The 18,237-nt window shown below is 33.1% G+C and overlaps 1 protein-coding gene across 1 annotated transcript in view; it reads right to left on the reverse strand.

Moving 5' to 3' along the window:
* The window catches only part of LOC124356984 (fasciculation and elongation protein zeta-2), a 112,882-nt gene extending 110,201 nt beyond the window's left edge, over positions 1–2,681 (reverse strand). The window contains exon 1 of the mRNA XM_046808335.1: positions 2,200–2,681. Within this exon, the coding sequence (XP_046664291.1) occupies positions 2,200–2,612 (413 nt within the window). The 5' untranslated portion in view covers positions 2,613–2,681. The remainder of the gene's footprint in view (positions 1–2,199) is intronic.
* Positions 2,682–18,237: the final 15,556 nt, after the last annotated feature.

Below are 18,237 nucleotides of genomic sequence, written 5' to 3' on the forward strand. Positions count from 1 at the left end.
TAATGTTATCTAGACCGCTGCAGAAGTGATCATGGCTTCCAATTGCATGAAGAAGTAACGTATTTCTTGTTATGCTCACTTGAATGGGTTCACAGCCTAAACTGTATCTTGTGTTTCATATCAACGCTTTGTTTCCGGTGATATATAATGTTATCTAGACCGCTGCAGAAGTGATCATGGCTTACAATTGCATGAAGAAGTAACGTATTTCTTGTTATGCTCACTTGAATGGGTTCACAGCCTAAACTGTATCTTGTGTTTCATATCAACGCTTTGTTTCCGGTGATATATAATGTTATCTAGACCGCTGCGGAAGTGATCATGGCTTCCAATTGCATGAAGAAGTAACGTATTTCTTGTTATGCTCACTTGAATGGGTTCACAGCCTAAACTGTATCTTGTGTTTCATATCAACGCTTTGTTTCCGGTGATATATAATGTTATCTAGACCGCTGCAGAAGTGATCATGGCTTCCAATTGCATGAAGAAGTAACGTATTTCTTGTTATGCTCACTTGAATGGGTTCACAGCCTAAACTGTATCTTGTGTTTCATATCAACGCTTTGTTTCCGGTGATATATAATGTTATCTAGACCGCTGCGGAAGTGATCATGGCTTACAATTGCATGAAGAAGTAACGTATTTCTTGTTATGCTCACTTGAATGGGTTCACAGCCTAAACTGTATCTTGTGTTTCATATCAACGCTTTGTTTCCGGTGATATATAATGTTATCTAGACCGCTGCGGAAGTGATCATGGCTTACAATTGCATGAAGAAGTAACGTATTTCTTGTTATGCTCACTTGAATGCATAATGTGTTTGTTGCAGTTTACAATGTTACGCGCACGCTCTCTGTATGACATAGCTCATATATCGATTACTAATCAATTATAGTAGTTGTAGTATACAAGATGGGCGACTTTCACAGAGATATTGTATAACGATACATATTGCATTTTTTTTGTCGTATCCACAATGTCAACTAGACGCAGATTTTCTTTCTCTTTGTTTCAATAAACATGTACAAAAGCTTCTCCATTTGAACGTTTCAATTGTATATCATACTTTGAACTAAATACACCCACAAAATATGAACGATTGGGGTTCATTTTGCATTTCTAACACATAACGCTAAGATAAAAAACTATGGCGAAAAGTACACGAGGTTTGACATTGTTCTCGTGGAAAAAAACTCAAGGTCGTTTTATTACAGTAGGATCCTACAAATTTCAGTATTTGAGTTCCTTTCAAAAGTGTATGTGAATACATGGTTTTTTCAAAAATAGTTTTCCTTCACATAATCTTATCCAATTATTTGAGTCAACTCATTTAGCACAAAATTATGATTCAACTGTTGTGCTTTTCTTAGTTATGTACCAACTCATCAACGATCTATTATTATTATAAATGGAAATCTTGCTCCTTAGCGAACTACATCAATGTAAAACAATTACAATTACTGCTCAACCGATGGCAAAGGAGGTAATTAGAGACCAGGTCCAATTAGCAAACTTCTATCAGAGGTTGCCACGTAATCAGTCACAATTGAGGTCAACAATCAGTTATCACCCCGAGGCCTACTCATGGCACCCATCGTCTCAGAATTGTTGGAAAAGCAAGTGCAAGTTGGTGCAGTCTTGTTTCTAAACATCATTTGCTCCAGATCACTAGCTTCAGTTTGCTTTCCCCAAATAACTAATTCTAGTAGTGGTTATTCCAACCAAGCGGTTAATTGAACCGGTTTCTCCTAACTTGACAGTTGAAGCGTAGTCTAATTGTAGGTATAAAGATGTTTAGATAACAAACGAACACGGGGTAGTGGGCTCTATGCCTTTTTAGGTTTGATTCAAAGGACGCTTCTTTTTACTTCACTTCATGGGTCACTAAACCATAACTGTTCAAAAGACGATGCCTATAATTGCTTGCACGGAATTTGTTTAGTTGAACAGTGAACACGAAAAAGAAGAAAGATTATCCCATCCTTACTTATCTATACAAAATTATTTGTCTATACTTTTTGTGATATACGTAAGGAATTGACTACACAGTATCTTCTCTATTATTCGAGAATACAGTAAAAAAAAGCAATGGAATGATATCCCAATTCTTAGTGTCAAAATACCTAAGATATTTTAGTAAAGACAAGGACATAAACCACATTAGTAACTTGTAAACAGTGAAAAGACACCGGACTTACTGGCATTCGTTCATGATCTCCTCCTGAGTGCGGACCTGCACAGGCGCCAACTTCTCCACGCTCTCGTCGTAGTTACAGAAGCACTTGGTGATCTTGTCATCGAACGTGTTGACGAGATCCTCCAGGGACCCGGAGAATGTCTCTGTGAAGTTGTCCGCGACGGAGGACACGGATGCCGCGTCGTTCTGACAAAGGTGCACGCACTTGTTCGCGTTGTCGCAGAGCTCGGCGGTCACCGCGTCGGTGATGAGCTCCTCAGGGGCGATGTTGGAGTTGGCGTCCTCCTCCACGGCATTGTCCTCGGCCGGTTTGCTGTGATGGAACTCTGTGACACCCCACTCGTCAGTCTCCTCGAACTGTGCCAGAGGAGCCTCAAACTTTAGCTCTGCCATCTTGGTGGCGGAGTCCCGCATGATACACGGCCGGGCGCAGACTGGATGTACGAGGTGGCGGTGCGACGCGAGTTTCTCAGCGACTGTGCTGCTGGTCTAGTGTGGCGGCCGGCCCCACAATCTCCACCCGCTATTGATCTGCGGACTGCGTCAAAACTGCTACGGGCGCTTGTGAGCAGACGACACGACACAATAAAAACAACACATTGATCATTTCATTACTTATTGAAATGTCATTCACTCAAAGCATTGTACAAAATAATTGTTTCCACTTCGGACTTAATTCCTACTATGAGGATATTTTAAAACATTACATTTACTTAATTACATTAACACAACCTTTCATTGCTAAATGCATATTTTCATTTATTTAAAACACAAAAAGGTATAGCCTAATCACAACAAAATGGAATTAACAAAATTAGGAATAATTATCCAGAGACTAGTCACCAATGAAGGGGTTTTACCAATATTCCTAGTTGGCTATCTTCTGCTTATAGTTGAACGATTTCTTACGGTCGCAGTGTTCGAATCTAATAGGAACCCGACTGAACGAAACGAACGACTGAAATGACCGATCTTGTATCATCATACAAACGCATTCTGTCTTTCATTATTAAAAAAAAATTGTTACATTGCTCGAGATGTTCGCACCATAGGTTTCGAGCGATTCCTTATTATTTATTTCTGTGTTTCAAAAGAAACAATCAGATTAGGTGATCAAAGTTAAAACGAAAAAGTTTAAAAATCGAAACGAACATTTAAACCCTGCAATCCGGATCTCCCGTTCATCGAATGGCACATTCAATTCGAGTGGACCATGGTCTAACTCATTAGGACCAGATATGTAGATCTCTGCTTTATTCCTACATACACTAAACCAGAACTAAACTGACACAAAGAAATAAGTAAAAATTAAAATGTGTCGATTAAGAACTGTCATAGTGTGCGAACACTTCAAGGTGAGAGTCGCCCGCCTCATGCCCCCTCCCCTCCCCCAATACCCGCTAGGACATCGGAGGTCACGGAAACAGAAAGTGGATTTAGGGACAAAAAAGGATTTCTGTGACACAGGCGAGAGAGACCCCAGCTGAAGGTGCGATGAAGTGTGACGCCTACTCACTTTTAGACAGAACGTAAATCTGCTTGTCGAAATGTCCCATACGTTCCGACAGGAACTTGAAGTGCACCATTATGGTTTTTACGAACCATAAGTTTTCTTTTCAAATTTCAAAAGAAAACTGTCGTAATTTATACAATAAAACAAAGTCGGGTTAGTTATACAATTTATAACTCAAGAATTGTTGTCCCTATAACAACGATCTATGTATGATGTATAAGATTCGTCTCCACCCGGAATATCAGATTAACTATTAAATAATCGTAAAAGCTTAAGGGAAAATCAGATAAATAGAAACAGATTAAATGTTATCAACTGTGCTGTGTAAACATAGTATTATGACAGTACAAGCATACGTTTAAGGAAATGTCCAGATAAGAAATTGAAAAGTTTTGTTAAAATGTACTTTTAACTGTAATTTTAATAAATATTAAGTATGCAGTGCTCTGTCAGTACTGTGATGCAGACATCAAAATAAAGTTACTATCATACTATGCCTATACATTTAAAGATTGTCATAAAATATCTTAGTTATCCTGTGTGTGTATAATATTTCCTGGATCGGGAAAACAAGGCATAATCAAATATGCCTCAAAATCCTAAGACCGGAAAAATTACAGTGGCCATAAATATACATTGTTATATATTTCCTTGATCGGGGAAACGAAGTAAAATCTAAATTGGCGTCGGAAATATAGATACGCTCGAATCAGTAGTCCTCATGCAGTTGCAAAGCCTACAACATTGCGTGCGAAGCGGTGGTAACTGCTAGTTCTTTTAATATTGAGAGTCGTGTAAAGAGCCCTTGAGGATTAGTGACTTAAACCCGTCTCTATATTATTGAGGTCGTCCTGTTCTGCGGACTCAAATGTGAGTTGGTACGGGGCTGGAATACCCTTCAGTGCGGAACAAGAGGCAGGGACAACTATCTAATCGAACAACACAGATTGACAGCTTTAGAACGCTTGATGTCTCAAGTTGGTGTCACAGTAATCAATTGGATCCTTAAGTAAGTAGTAATTAAACAACTCAAAGATCCAAAAGAGTTCAAATCTCATTTGAAACACCTCCTGGCACCAAAGCCAATTTAACTCTATTAATGAGTTCATGATGAATCCCTGGAATAATTTTTTGAACACCATTACCAGCAACGAAAATCCTAATGTAGAACAAGGATTGCACGTTTTTATGCTGACAAAACATAATTTAAGTAATGTATTTCCTAACTCTGTTGACGCATGCAATGCAATTGTTATTGTTTCTACGCAATAATGTTTATCGTTATAAGATGCGGGAAGGAGAAAGGTGGACATAGGGAGCATAGCACTGTGTCGTCACGCACGAAATACATAAGAGGAGATGTTAGGTCCTGAAACGCAAATAGGGTGGGAGAGGCACAGCGAGAAGCAAGCCGACGGCGCAACAGCGACAACTGGTGGCGGAATTTGTAATAAAGTTGCCCAGACTCTCAAGCTTCTCCTCTTCCAGACTTAAGAATGCGTCGAGGAATTCCGCTCTAAGGGCGAAGACATTTGTGTACAATTTTCCCCCAAAAGGATGTGTTGGTCAGACTTGTAGACAATCAGAGATGTTACGCATTCACAGCCAGGACACGTAAGGATTCTACTCGAAGAGGTACCGATTGACAAGTTCGGCTATCACGTTCCTATAAGGATTATACTGCACGTGTGGACTCGTCAATAACAGTTCGAACTCGAACTGTTCGTTAATCCCGATTGGAGGTGATTTGAGGCTCAGAAAGAAAGTGGAGAAAAGTAGGCAAAGAGTGTTGTTGATCGAAAAGTGTACGTTGGCAAGCTGAGATCGCAGTCAGGTATAAATCTAGAGACAGAAATTATTTTCTGCCTCTAGACTAAAAGACAAAAAGAAGCAGTCGTGTGAGATTCACCGGGCATTAGAACCAGTATGCCCAGGGCCATAGAATTGTCAGATATGGGTTGGCGAAAGACTCAAAGCCAGTACATCAAGGATGCCCTTTTGAGGTGACGAAAAGATGAGTCCAAATATCACTACCCCAAGTTCTGATCTTCTCAAGATGGAGAAAAGAGTTTGCAATAATTAGAAATTCTGGAACATTGAGTCTTGATCCCTGGAACATGTGAGAACAGTGTAGTACAAAAGTATGTATAAGAGATGGATTATATGTACATAATAATAGTAACCTAAAGTACCCGAGCTTTGCTACGGTATATTAAAGCACAGACTACTTGTGTGACGATAGATTTTGGTTTAAGGAGATAAAATAATACTACGCCGGCATAGACATCAAACGTGAAGCAATAGTGAACTGCTAGGAAAAAGCACACTGAATTTAATTAAATCTCCTGATAAACATTCTTGTTGGCTCACCTCTCAGACTGCAATATTACCAGAATGGAGCATCAATTTTCAACTGAAGATAAAATGGTTCTCCCCTTCGTCGAGTGAAGATTATCTTCAAGTAGTAGGCTTAATTGTGTTGACTATAGAACATAGATTGTTTTGAATCTTTACCAATCCTTCACTTATGCTCCTATCTCCACTTAAATTTCAAGAAGGAAGTTTTAGAACTCATCTGCCCCATGAAATGGACCCTCATATTGACTCAAAAGAATCGAACGCCACGATTAGGATGACTTGGGTTTATAGTAAAAAAAACTTTCAATATTCCAAAAACAAAATATTCTTAAACTTTAAATATTCATTTTAAACTTAATTATTTAGTACAATGAAGTTAACAAGTGTAATGCAATACATTGTTAAGTAATGTTTTATGTCATTTTGATTTAAAAATTAATAATATTTATAGTATAAACAGGAAATTAATTTGTGTTAATGATTTTTTGGACGTCCTAAACCCAGTATCCAATTAGCAGGAAAACGTGGTCATGAAGAATAGCATTACTATCCGAAATATAGTTTCTTACAGTCATTTTAATGTTTAATCTATTTGGCTGATATCCCGTAAAATAAAAACGTTTCTATGTAAGTTTCGTGATTATAAAAATAGTCATAACAGTATTACGGTTTATTGCGAATTCCCACCATTACTTAAAAAAACCCTTGTGCGTATATATACATAGAATACGTATAGGACTTTAATGGTAATTTGGTAATTCCGAGTCTGATAAATATTCTCATTAAAAGTATCGCTGTTGTTCACGAATGTTTACGATTAGATGTGAAAAGATGAAGAATACTGGTTTTCAGGGTATCTATAGAACTGAAGTGGGAACCTAATGGTAACTAAATGATTTGACAACTCTCAATGTGATAAAAATTATCTTCGAAAGATTTACGTGTTTTTGTGGATATGGTTCGATATTCTCAAAACCGTCTATTAGGGAGAACTATAGTAGTAAGACGAACTTGAGTACAAAGTTCCATGTAAATATGTTCTGTATTACATGGAACACCAAGTACAATGTTTCGAACATTGTGGTTTATACATTAATAACAAAAGTTATCCTTGAAATACGCGTATCACATAAACTCAAACTCAAACAGGTATAAGAGACCTAGTGAACGGCGAACTAAAAAGTCTATGCAAAAGTTAATAGAATTCACCCCCTCCCACTTCTCCCAAAAAGGTTGACAATTTTTATTTCAAGGATTGAGGATCAGAGCAATTCTTGATATAATCAGATAAGGAATTCAATATTTCTTTCATAGCGTCAGCTCGTGCGTGAGTAGCAATCTGCAACAATATTCAGTCCCCTGAGATGTAAAGTACAAAGTGAATTCCAACTGGTGAATATTTCTCCCTGGATGGCACCTTGCTATACGCATTTTTAAACTTCCCGGCCTTCAAAATCTTGAAGTGTCGTACTTGTGCTTCGATCTGAGGTACATTACAGCAGCATCTTAATTGGCAGGCAGTTCGATATCGTAAGTATTTTGCTATGACTGTGTAAGTTGTAAGACGTGGTAATTGATTCCTTTTTCTGATTTGGATGCAAGGACAGTTTGCTGGACTTCTGCACCAATCTCTGACTCATTGGTGACGACGAAGTCCAAGGAAGCACTGGGACGAACAAGAAGAGCACGATATAAGATGTCCTTGCAGAAGTCGAAGGGCGGGAGGTTTCAAACTGACAGTGGAGCCTTTCCTTGACCAGAGTAGACGGTTGAACACCTTGAGGTTGGATTCCTTTTAGAGCAGCCGCGATAGTGCTATGTTGCAATTACTTCTTAAGAGTATAAGATAACCCTGTGAGAAGAGTGACGTATATAAAAGGCCTCTTCCTCTTTGAACATGACATCGTATTATCAACAATAGTGATTGCGCATTAACTGATACCAGAGAAGTCTTAAATTCTAGGTAATATTCTAGACAACGTTCTCCTCACCCATTTTGGAAGCCATACAGTCTAATTAATATGACGTAATCAATACCGACTATAAAATAAATGAGGCTCTATTACTGATCAAAATGCTTTCATATTCCATTACTGTCTGCAACATGAATTGTAAAATGTTGATTAATGCTAAGTAGATTAAAAAATAAAATTAGGAAATGGATGATGAGGTGTCTACCTATTTAGAACCTACAACAACTGCTGTTTAATTCAATCAACTACAACATGTAACGTTACCTTACATAGCTGATTGTCTGCTCTGATTGTCTTTTCCACTTGGGACATATAGCTGTCTTGAAGAATCAAAGCTTCCATGACTTGAAACTCAAACTCCCATGTGTCAGTAACACGGACTCAGGCCGCTAGATCGCAGGAGAGAGGGCATTACTGTAGTCTCTGCATGATTGTAACCTGAATTCTACGCTCTGAGAAACCCAGATTCTACGCTACGTATACATAGTTTTACATGACGAGAAGGCTATGTCATTGGCTTCAATATTGTAATCCAACTGAAGTAACTAAGTGTCTCTAAACTTGGTTAGTTGCAGCACAAAAACTACAAATAACGCAGAATATCTATTTACCATGGAGAAGTTCCTGCAATGCCACCGTTAACAACTAGTTACCTATGAGAATCTAATTTATTTCTTAGAACAATACACATTCAAAAATTGAAAAATATTTTTATTGTAAAATAAGTTGTAACAATATTTTAATAATAGTTTTATTATTTTACTACAAAATTCACAATTAGGGGTCTTAGAATAAAAATAGTAATTTTACTTTACTTACTGTGTGGCATACGTGTATGGGTCTAATGACGAGAGTAAATGTTTTTTTTTTTTACATATTTGTGTAGTTTATTGGAGACTTCATTATAATAGTTAAATAGCTGTTGAACTATTATTTAAGTTGACGATACACAAGCCACAATCAATAATGTTAACATTATAATATAACAGGATTTTCTATGTTCATATTCTAATATGTGTTTAAATTATTGTATTTTGTGAATATTTGTTTTACGGTGTTTTACAAGGGCTTAGAATTCGGGATAGCAACATTAATTAAAACTCCTGCTTTCTTTCTTGGAAGAAGAATTACCTGTACTTCTTCGACAGGGGAACCTGCTCTTTCGTAGTCTAACTTTTTTAGAGTTAAAGTTATTGAAACCTTTCTGGGATATGTGCAGTAAAATCTTTTAATGTTTCCAATGAGTTTGTGTTTCTGTGAACACTTCATGTGAGAATACACAGAAATGGTTGTTTTTACAATCCTCTTTTTTTAAGTTAGAACATACATGTGTTTTCAAGAGGTATTATTACAGATGGATGAAATTACAGGAAAGATTATAGTCCAATTTTGAATCCTTTAAAATGTATGTTTATAGTTTTTCATACAGATGACAAATGAGATGATTTCTGTACTGTTATTACAACGCTTATTTAAGGTGGTATAATCATTTTTTGGTTTGGAAAATAATTTGTATACTAAATTTATAGTCCTTACAATAAATTTCCTAAATAGAGGTAAGGTAGAAATTTTTATCCACGTAAAATTACGAGCATTTAAACAGACAATGTAGGCAATTTTGTAGTTAAGCCCGAATAAAAACCGCTAAAGATAAAAATGTGAATTTTTAAAGTATGCACATTATTTGTAGGTTCAGAGAATGACATCGTTTTATTCATTTATGACTTAGATAAATTATATTCAAAAATACAAATATAATTAAAACAATTAAATACCGATAGTCTATTTATTTTGTTAAACGCCAATTATTTATTCCATGTAGTTGCTTATTATTGCCCTGTCAAACTTGATTATTATTTTCAAAAAGTAAAGACATTTTTTTCTATTTATTAAATTTGATATAATATAAGAGGACTGTAGAGGTTTATCGTCATATCCGCTTTATTGTTATTATTGTATTATATTTATTGTAAAAATATTTAATTGACGAGCACAATTATTCTAACACTAAAAACTCGTAATTTCTTTATAAAATTGATGAATGAATGTTTATGAATTTTGTGTGTCTCAAGGGTTATACCTTAAGGAGGGATTCATAATCAAGGGCAGTACAGACAAAAATTCAGCGGTCACAAACAGAATTGAATCTGCGCTTAGCCCGTGGGGTCATCGGCTCTCCCTAAAAAAATCAAAAATACAAAATCGTACAAATATCTATTTAATTGTGATTCACATTTTGCCAGAGCATTAAGAAACTTAAAATATACCATTAGATCTTATGATATCCTAAGATGGAACGGGATACCAATGTTGTAGACAAAACAACAAATGGAGAAATTAAAATTAAAGAAACATGACCACATCAATTTCATTATGAAAAATTAATTAATTTGATTCGAGTTTTAAAAATGTATCTGTTGCTTAAGTGGAATTTAAAAATATATTAGTGTCAAACCAATTCTAAAAATAATAAATGGTTTTATATTTGACTGTGACACAAATTGCAGTTTAGTTTTTAAAAGTTAACGAGATAGTTAAGATAAGATTTGAACGGCACAGAATGAGAGAAATATTTACAGAAATGTTACGGTTAGGATTGTGTGACGTTGATTTACAATGTATCCTACATCTATTGGATCAATAGAATTGAATGTGATGTGGTTGTGGGATTTCACAAACACTTGCAATAGATATATAATATAACCAGTAATCACAGAGATAAGTTAGCCAATTCTGGACTATGTAAATAACACTGATGCATAGTACTTTAGTTTAGTATCTCACAACTAACTGAGATCTATGAAGTCCCTAGGAGTGAGAAGTTCATCATTTATGTGAATTACTTCGCAGTCTCAATTTGATAATTAATTACAATGTGTCTATAAGGGACATTCCTTCTCCTTTCATGGTTCACCTCCATGTAAATACATTAATTCTTAATTATGTAAATTTATCCTTAGAAAATGCAAACTGACGTATTGATTATGTACATAAATATAAAGCATAGAGTGTCAAATTAAAAAAAGAAGAAATGCAGGTTAACAATTTTCATTTTTAATCAACCAATTAACCCATTGTAATTCTTCATATTTCCTTAACCGGTATTAATGTTAACAAACAAAAGATGATACAGCAAGCTTCCACAATCTCTTTAAACTTAAACGTAACGAAAATTCTGAAAATGTTTACTAATTTTATATATTAGTACAACAAAAATGTTAAATTATTAATGATAATGCTAATTTAATTCAAAACTTGGACATATTCGTCTTTAAATTATATAAACATCACTTCCAAACTATTAATAAGATTGAATAGTGTAATATTAGTTTTTACACAATAAAGTCCCGGCGAACTTTATATTTTAGATGGTGTATTTTAAACCCTACAAAGAAGTAATGGAGTTTGCAATACATTATTGTACAATAACAGTTTCTCAAAACCGAAGGCGCTATATAGATCGTATCATAAATTCTTTTGATAAATGTACTTGTACAATCGATGTTATTACAGTCAGAGAGAGCTATAGCCGTTAAAAGAAGAAATATACCTTTTACTATTTGTGACTTGAGGTGTATCCAAATATATAACAACGTGTACAATATTTTTCGCTTGACGGCCAGAATCTAAGTACTTTATTTATATCAACAATTCATTAAACAAATTTTAATTTCTTACTATAAGGTGCTTCAAAACAAAAGGATCAAGTGTTCAATTGTGAAAATTTTAAATTTAAACGTTTACTGTGTAACCCTTTCCATATTCTTGTTGTAGTCTTCACGTATGTTACATTATTTGTGTTGGCTATTTGTGCATCTGGCATCGATGTATCAAACTGGCAGCATCGATGTAAAAGGTCGTTTTATCAACTTACAGCTCATACTCAGTATATTAAATAGACCTGAAAACGCAGATAATTGCTTGGGGAAATATTGAAAAAATATATAATACTAATAGTAATTAATTTTTATAATAATTATGAAGAAAGAAACGGAACATTAAAAAATCTTAAATAAGAATAAAGCTCTTGCACTGACTCTTGTTCTGTGTCTATTTAGTCAAAATAATTGGCAGATAACATTGTAACGACCATGTTTTAACACATGGACATAAAATGGAATGGTGGGGAAAAGGGTAGAAATAAGGACTGAAATGAATAGTTGGTTGCACGCAAGTACCAAAAATACCAATAATGCTTTCAATTTACCCAACTCCCATACAAGTAATCCGTGAATTGACTCCGTACAGCCGTGTAATTTCGTGACGTTACTGTACTTGATTATTCGTAAAGCGTGAAAACCACTCCACTGAATACTTGATAGCCACATGTCGACGACTCTTTTGCAGACGAGACTGGGGTTGTCATTCATTGTCAGACAACCCTTCCGTGCTATAATGTAAGCAGCATCAGATCGATAAGCTGCAGCCACCGCACCTCGTATCATGATCATGACATTTCATCCATCAAGAGTTTTGTAGCAATTTTTGGTCACGTGATCGGTACAAATGACAACTAATTGAACAGGAAATCCAGTGTTACATTCTTCGAAGGTACTACATCTGATTCTAGTAATAATAGCCTTTGTTCATTTCAAACTATCTGGCTTGTCTCTTACAAAAAAAACATCTTTCAAGAACCTTTTGTGTCCATTTAAGTATAAATTGTTTTCCTCTGCCAGCTGCAGATCCAAATAATGTAATACCATTGACTGTACAAATAATATTATTTAGGTAGCGCCTTCATTTTTACAATCCTAATTTATGTTAGAGATGTAGGCTCGAAAAGTGTTTTATAATAAATAACATAATATTAATAAACTTTTAACACTTTTAAACTTTTATTCCTCTTACTATGTACATTTCGGAATCATTGATTTCATCTTCAGGTACAAAATAAGGTTAAGTTAATTATAAAAATAAATAATTAAAATCAATTTGTCATGTGTTTTTTACTACCTTGGTGGCTAAATTTGTTGTATTTAATTTTATGTGAGATCATTGTATATTGTTTAAAAGTCTATCGAATAATAAATTTTTTGTTAGATTTATTTTTATAAAGAATTAAACATTATTAAATACATAGCCCAAAATAATGGATATAAACCAACATTGGACTTTTAATCAAAAACAAAAGCAATTCAACAAACCCAAATCAAAATTTAAAATTCAACAATAGTGGAGTATACAAATTAAATTGCAACGATTGTCAATCCCACTATATTGGACAAACCGGCCGATCATTCAAAATTAGATTTAATAAACACATAAAAGCATTGAAAACATCATCAAAATTCAAAATATGCAGACCATTTAAATAACACCGGCCATACATACACTAACATCGAAAACAATCTTGAACTTTTACACACAAGCAAAAACAGTCGCTTATTATCTACTTTAGAACATTTTGAAATTTACAAAAGTGCCAAAATTAATCATAATATATTATTAAATGACAAAGATTTTCTAACAAAAAATTTATTATTCGATAGACTTTTAAACAATATACAATGATCTCACATAAAATTAAATACAACAAATTTAGCCACCAAGGTAGTAAAAAACACATGACAAATTGATTTTAATTATTTATTTTTATAATTAACTTAACCTTATTTTGTACCTGAAGATGGAATCAATGATTCCGAAATGTACATAGTAAGAAGAATAAAAGTTTAAAAGTGTTAAAAGTTTATTAATATTATGTTATTTAATACTAATTTAATACAAAATTGTGCTGCGTACAGTTTAATATCTTTGTAGGAGTTAAAATAAACAATTCAAAAACGTACACACTTCACCAGAATTTATTGATTAAAAAAAACTTCGTTGACAGCAAAACAGGCAATTTTGTTTATTTTACTATTAAGAGTCTTGAGGTTTATGTCACAAGAGCAAAGTCGAACTTCAATACCTTCGGGACGTGACGCGTTTGAAATGTATGATACCAACGATTCCAAACGGTTTTGTGTGTTGTAGTTTTTTTTACCTTATAATTATAATAAAGCAACAGAATTAAAATATCTTTTAATTTTTACCACAGTTAAATACAAGCAATTATGAGATTTTTGTTCTAAATAGCCTACTCAACGAATATATTATGTAACTCGTCTTTAGGAGTGACCTGTACTGCCGGCATTCTTCATTTTGTTCCACATTTCAAAATGTTTAAATGTTTTATACGTATTAAATGTTAAAAATATTTTTAATGCACATCACATGAGCCTATGAAACAAACAAATCTAAAGCCACTTCTAACTCAACAAAAGAAATTCATAAGGTTGATTAAACAAAAACGAAGAATGGAGAAATCTTTTCCTCTTTTTGTTGATTTAAATATTCTTCCCCTTAAATATATGTTTGTTTATAAAGTTTAAAAAATATTTCATGTCATAAGTGGCAATTTACCAGAATTAAAAAATAGTTACAAAAACAAATTAAGAAAGCAAGAACCAATACCAGTTCCAAAGCCTAACTTAGCATTTTTTCAAATAGTTATTGTTTTTCGGGACAAAAATGTTTAGTATAATTTCTTCAGTTATTAGTTGTGAGAATATAAAGTTATTTTCAAAAACATTAAAGAAGTGGTTATTGGGTTTTGATAAATTAGATTTTCTTCTCTGCATAGATTCCTAGTTAATTAAAGAAAGTAACAGTAAATTTTAGTTTGAATTTATTTAAGTGGATTTTCATTTGCTTTGTAACTGCAGCAGCACACTTTTAATCAAATTTTTAGGAGCTTATAAAAAAATCAAAGTTTTATTGAAATTTTCTTTGAGCTAAAAAAATTTTTGTAATAAAAGGAACCTCTCCACAGGCACTTGCCTCTAGAGGCCCTAGTTATTTTTGAAAATATTTCTTTTAATTTACGAGTGTTTTTGTTTTAATTTTATTTACAAGAATGTTACATTTTTATTTAACTTTGCTCATTAGGTTTGTACATTGTGTATACATTTGGTTGTTTAGGTTACTTTATTGATGTATTACATTGTGTATACCAATGTATATAATGTGTTATTGTAATATTTTCAAAAATAAATCATATTCTATTCTATTCTCTTCTACATGCTGTTTAGTAAACATTTTTAATATTTATACGCATAAAACGTTTAAACATTATGCAATGTGGATTAAAATGAAGATTGCCGTAGTACAGGTCGCTCCTAAAGACGAATTCCTATCTCACAGATCCGGTTTTTGGATACATTTTTTAATAAATTTATGACTTTATAAATGGAGTAATTGAGTAACTATTTACAGGCAATAGAAAAGTATTAAGTATTACAAAAGAAACCTGGTTTTATTAATTGCCAACTATTTATTAAATGATTCTGAAAAATAGAAACATACTGTGATGTTGTAGAATCAAAATAAAATTAGTTATTTTAAATATTACCGTCTTTTTTACTTTATAATGCATAATTATCGACATTTACAAGATAAAACATAGAACTTGTTTAATCAACTCTAAGAATTGTATTGCAACTTTCTTTATAACCAACTTTCTTCATATAATATTTTTTAATTGAGTAATGAGTAGTATTTCTTTCCTGCGGTATTGTGCAATCTTATCGTTATTTTATGTTTTGGGAACAAAATGAAAACTTAGGCTTTTATTGAACCTTATAAACGTTAAGTGTAATATCACTAAGTAACGGCAAATAGCAGTGCTATCAGTTGAAAGTTTTTACATTTAAGTGATGATTAAAGACATTTATGGTAAACAAATATTTACCATATATGTTATACTATATTCTATTAAAGTGAAGTAATTTAGAGTTAATAACTGCAACTACAAAGTGCAATTTAATAATCATAACATTAAATTTACTACAGCATGGTTAGTTGATTTATACGATTTTCCTAGCGCCTGCAATGTGCGAGGTACTGTATATACGCATGTTTAATGTAGAAAGTGCTTCGTATCTTTGCAGGCGTTCTCTAAAATACCGCTACGAAGATGTAATAGAGATTTATTGTTTAAAACAGTTGATGCTTTATATCCCATTCAAACGTTGTAGAATAAAATTTACACAGTTTTTCACATTCTTTCGGGCCTTCATCAATATTTTAGTTCAAACGGCAATTGTTTTAAAGCAAAAAAATATTTTCGAAAATAAATGTAGTGCAAAAGAATGTAATAGACATTATGATTGAAGTACCTTAAATTGTACTTCATTTGTCTCAGAATATTGTTGTATGTAATTAACTGGAATATATTGTTAAAAAGTATGTACTTTATATGAGTATCTATATTTGCACTAATATTTTGCTGCAATGAATTTTACATTCCATTACCAATGAAAAGATTTCATAATTCAAACAGTGTTTTTGTTTATGAATTGAACTATTGCCGCAAAGATCCGAGTGCAGATTTGCAGTAAATGGAATAGTAAACTTCTTAATTGAGGCGAAATTAGGACCATATAGTCCTTTCTTAAATAAGAGGTTATATACAAGGCATATATCTAATTTCCAATTTTATTGTGGTAATTTTTATTCTAAAATTTAAATTTCTTATTTATTAACAGTTAAGAGCCTGTAGTGAAACGTCCTTCAGTTTTACCACAAAAGAACAACATTAAACATCAAACGCGTTTACGCCATAATTTTTGGTCGTAGAAATATAGAAAAGATGTAGTTTAGATGGAAATTAATACATCTACAGTAATTTTACGATTAGATGTTTATTTTTATTTAAAAGGCGTAAGATTGTGTAAGATTTAACATTGTTCTTATATGACTAAAATCAAGATGGGCGCCAGTACAGGCAGATCGTAATAAACCAATGCCATGGCATAGAGTAACATCCTATTCCAACACATCAGGAACACCTACCCAGACACATTCACACTTTAGGGCCCAAAATAAAAATGCATTTATTATATTACATTATTTAAATTTTTTAATCTGTGTATTTTTCACTGTCTTATTTTTAGAACATATGCGTTGTCACTTTAAATAAATAACAAATAAATAAAATGTTTAAATCCGTATATATGGTAATTGTAGCAAGTTTAATTGTATTAAAAGTTTCTTTGTGAAATTTCATTTGTAAATGTTCTATTTTACATTTTCTATACACAGTCTATGCAATCGTGCATTTAAATAAACAAGCAAACAAAAATAAACAGATACAAATACTTGTACTTCACGAATTTGACTTTTTTTACTAAACAACAAACATTTCCCTTTATCCTAGTTGCATTTGAGGTGTATAATATAAATATCTTTGGTATTTAAAATTTTACATTAATACGCCGTTTAAAGTTAAATTTTTATAAATATTTTTCAGGCAAGAACTTAACCACGAAAAGATCGGGGGAGGGGACCATTCAACTGTTATTTTCCCGCAGGGGACATAAAGTAAGGCACCTATTTTCTTCCTTAACAGTTCATAGCCCGTTTCTTTGTCCATAACGACCTTTCAGTAGTACGTGTCAGGAATATTGAATTATTTAAATAATAATAATAATCATATACTAAAAATGTAATTGAACAAATTAAAAATTAGGGGATCCGGACCCCTTGGACTCCCTCGCTCGCTACGACCTTGTTTTCAGGTATATGTTACTTTATAGCCCCATAAATAAAAAGCAGGAGTATATTTTTATCTATGATAGTACATAAGATATGAGTTTTCAGTACAAAAGGGAGGTTATGTATAAATCCGTAACAGACCATGGCAGATGAAGTTGATGAAAAAGTATTGTATAATTAGACAACCATTTAGTTTGCTGTTTACACAGAAATTTAAGGAACATAATTATTAAACTAATCGCTATGAGTATATTAAATTATGTTGGATTAAATAATATCACACTTTTTTCTGTTTACTTCCCAAATTTTATTGAATCTTTGACTTTAGGAGCGCTATTCAGTATATACATTCTAAATGACCTCTATTATGTGTATTGTAAATTCAAAACTTGAAGTTATCAATTCGATCTACTTTCCACATGGCCAAAACATACAATAGATTTTTCAAAATTAAATATAATATACATTTTATTGTGTCCTTACTGACACCACAGTAGCCTAAGCCTATCTTGCTCCTGACAGATTAACATTTGAAATTTTTAATTTCAATATAACCACTAAACTAGAGCAGATTTTCCATGATCGTACCGTATCCTTCCTTCATCGTACTGGAGCTGTTTCCCACTAACAGTGACGCTAGAGCACTCAAGCGGCG

This window comes from Homalodisca vitripennis, chromosome 3 (genome assembly GCF_021130785.1).
Source record: "Homalodisca vitripennis isolate AUS2020 chromosome 3, UT_GWSS_2.1, whole genome shotgun sequence".
Lineage (NCBI taxonomy): Eukaryota > Metazoa > Arthropoda > Insecta > Hemiptera > Cicadellidae > Homalodisca > Homalodisca vitripennis.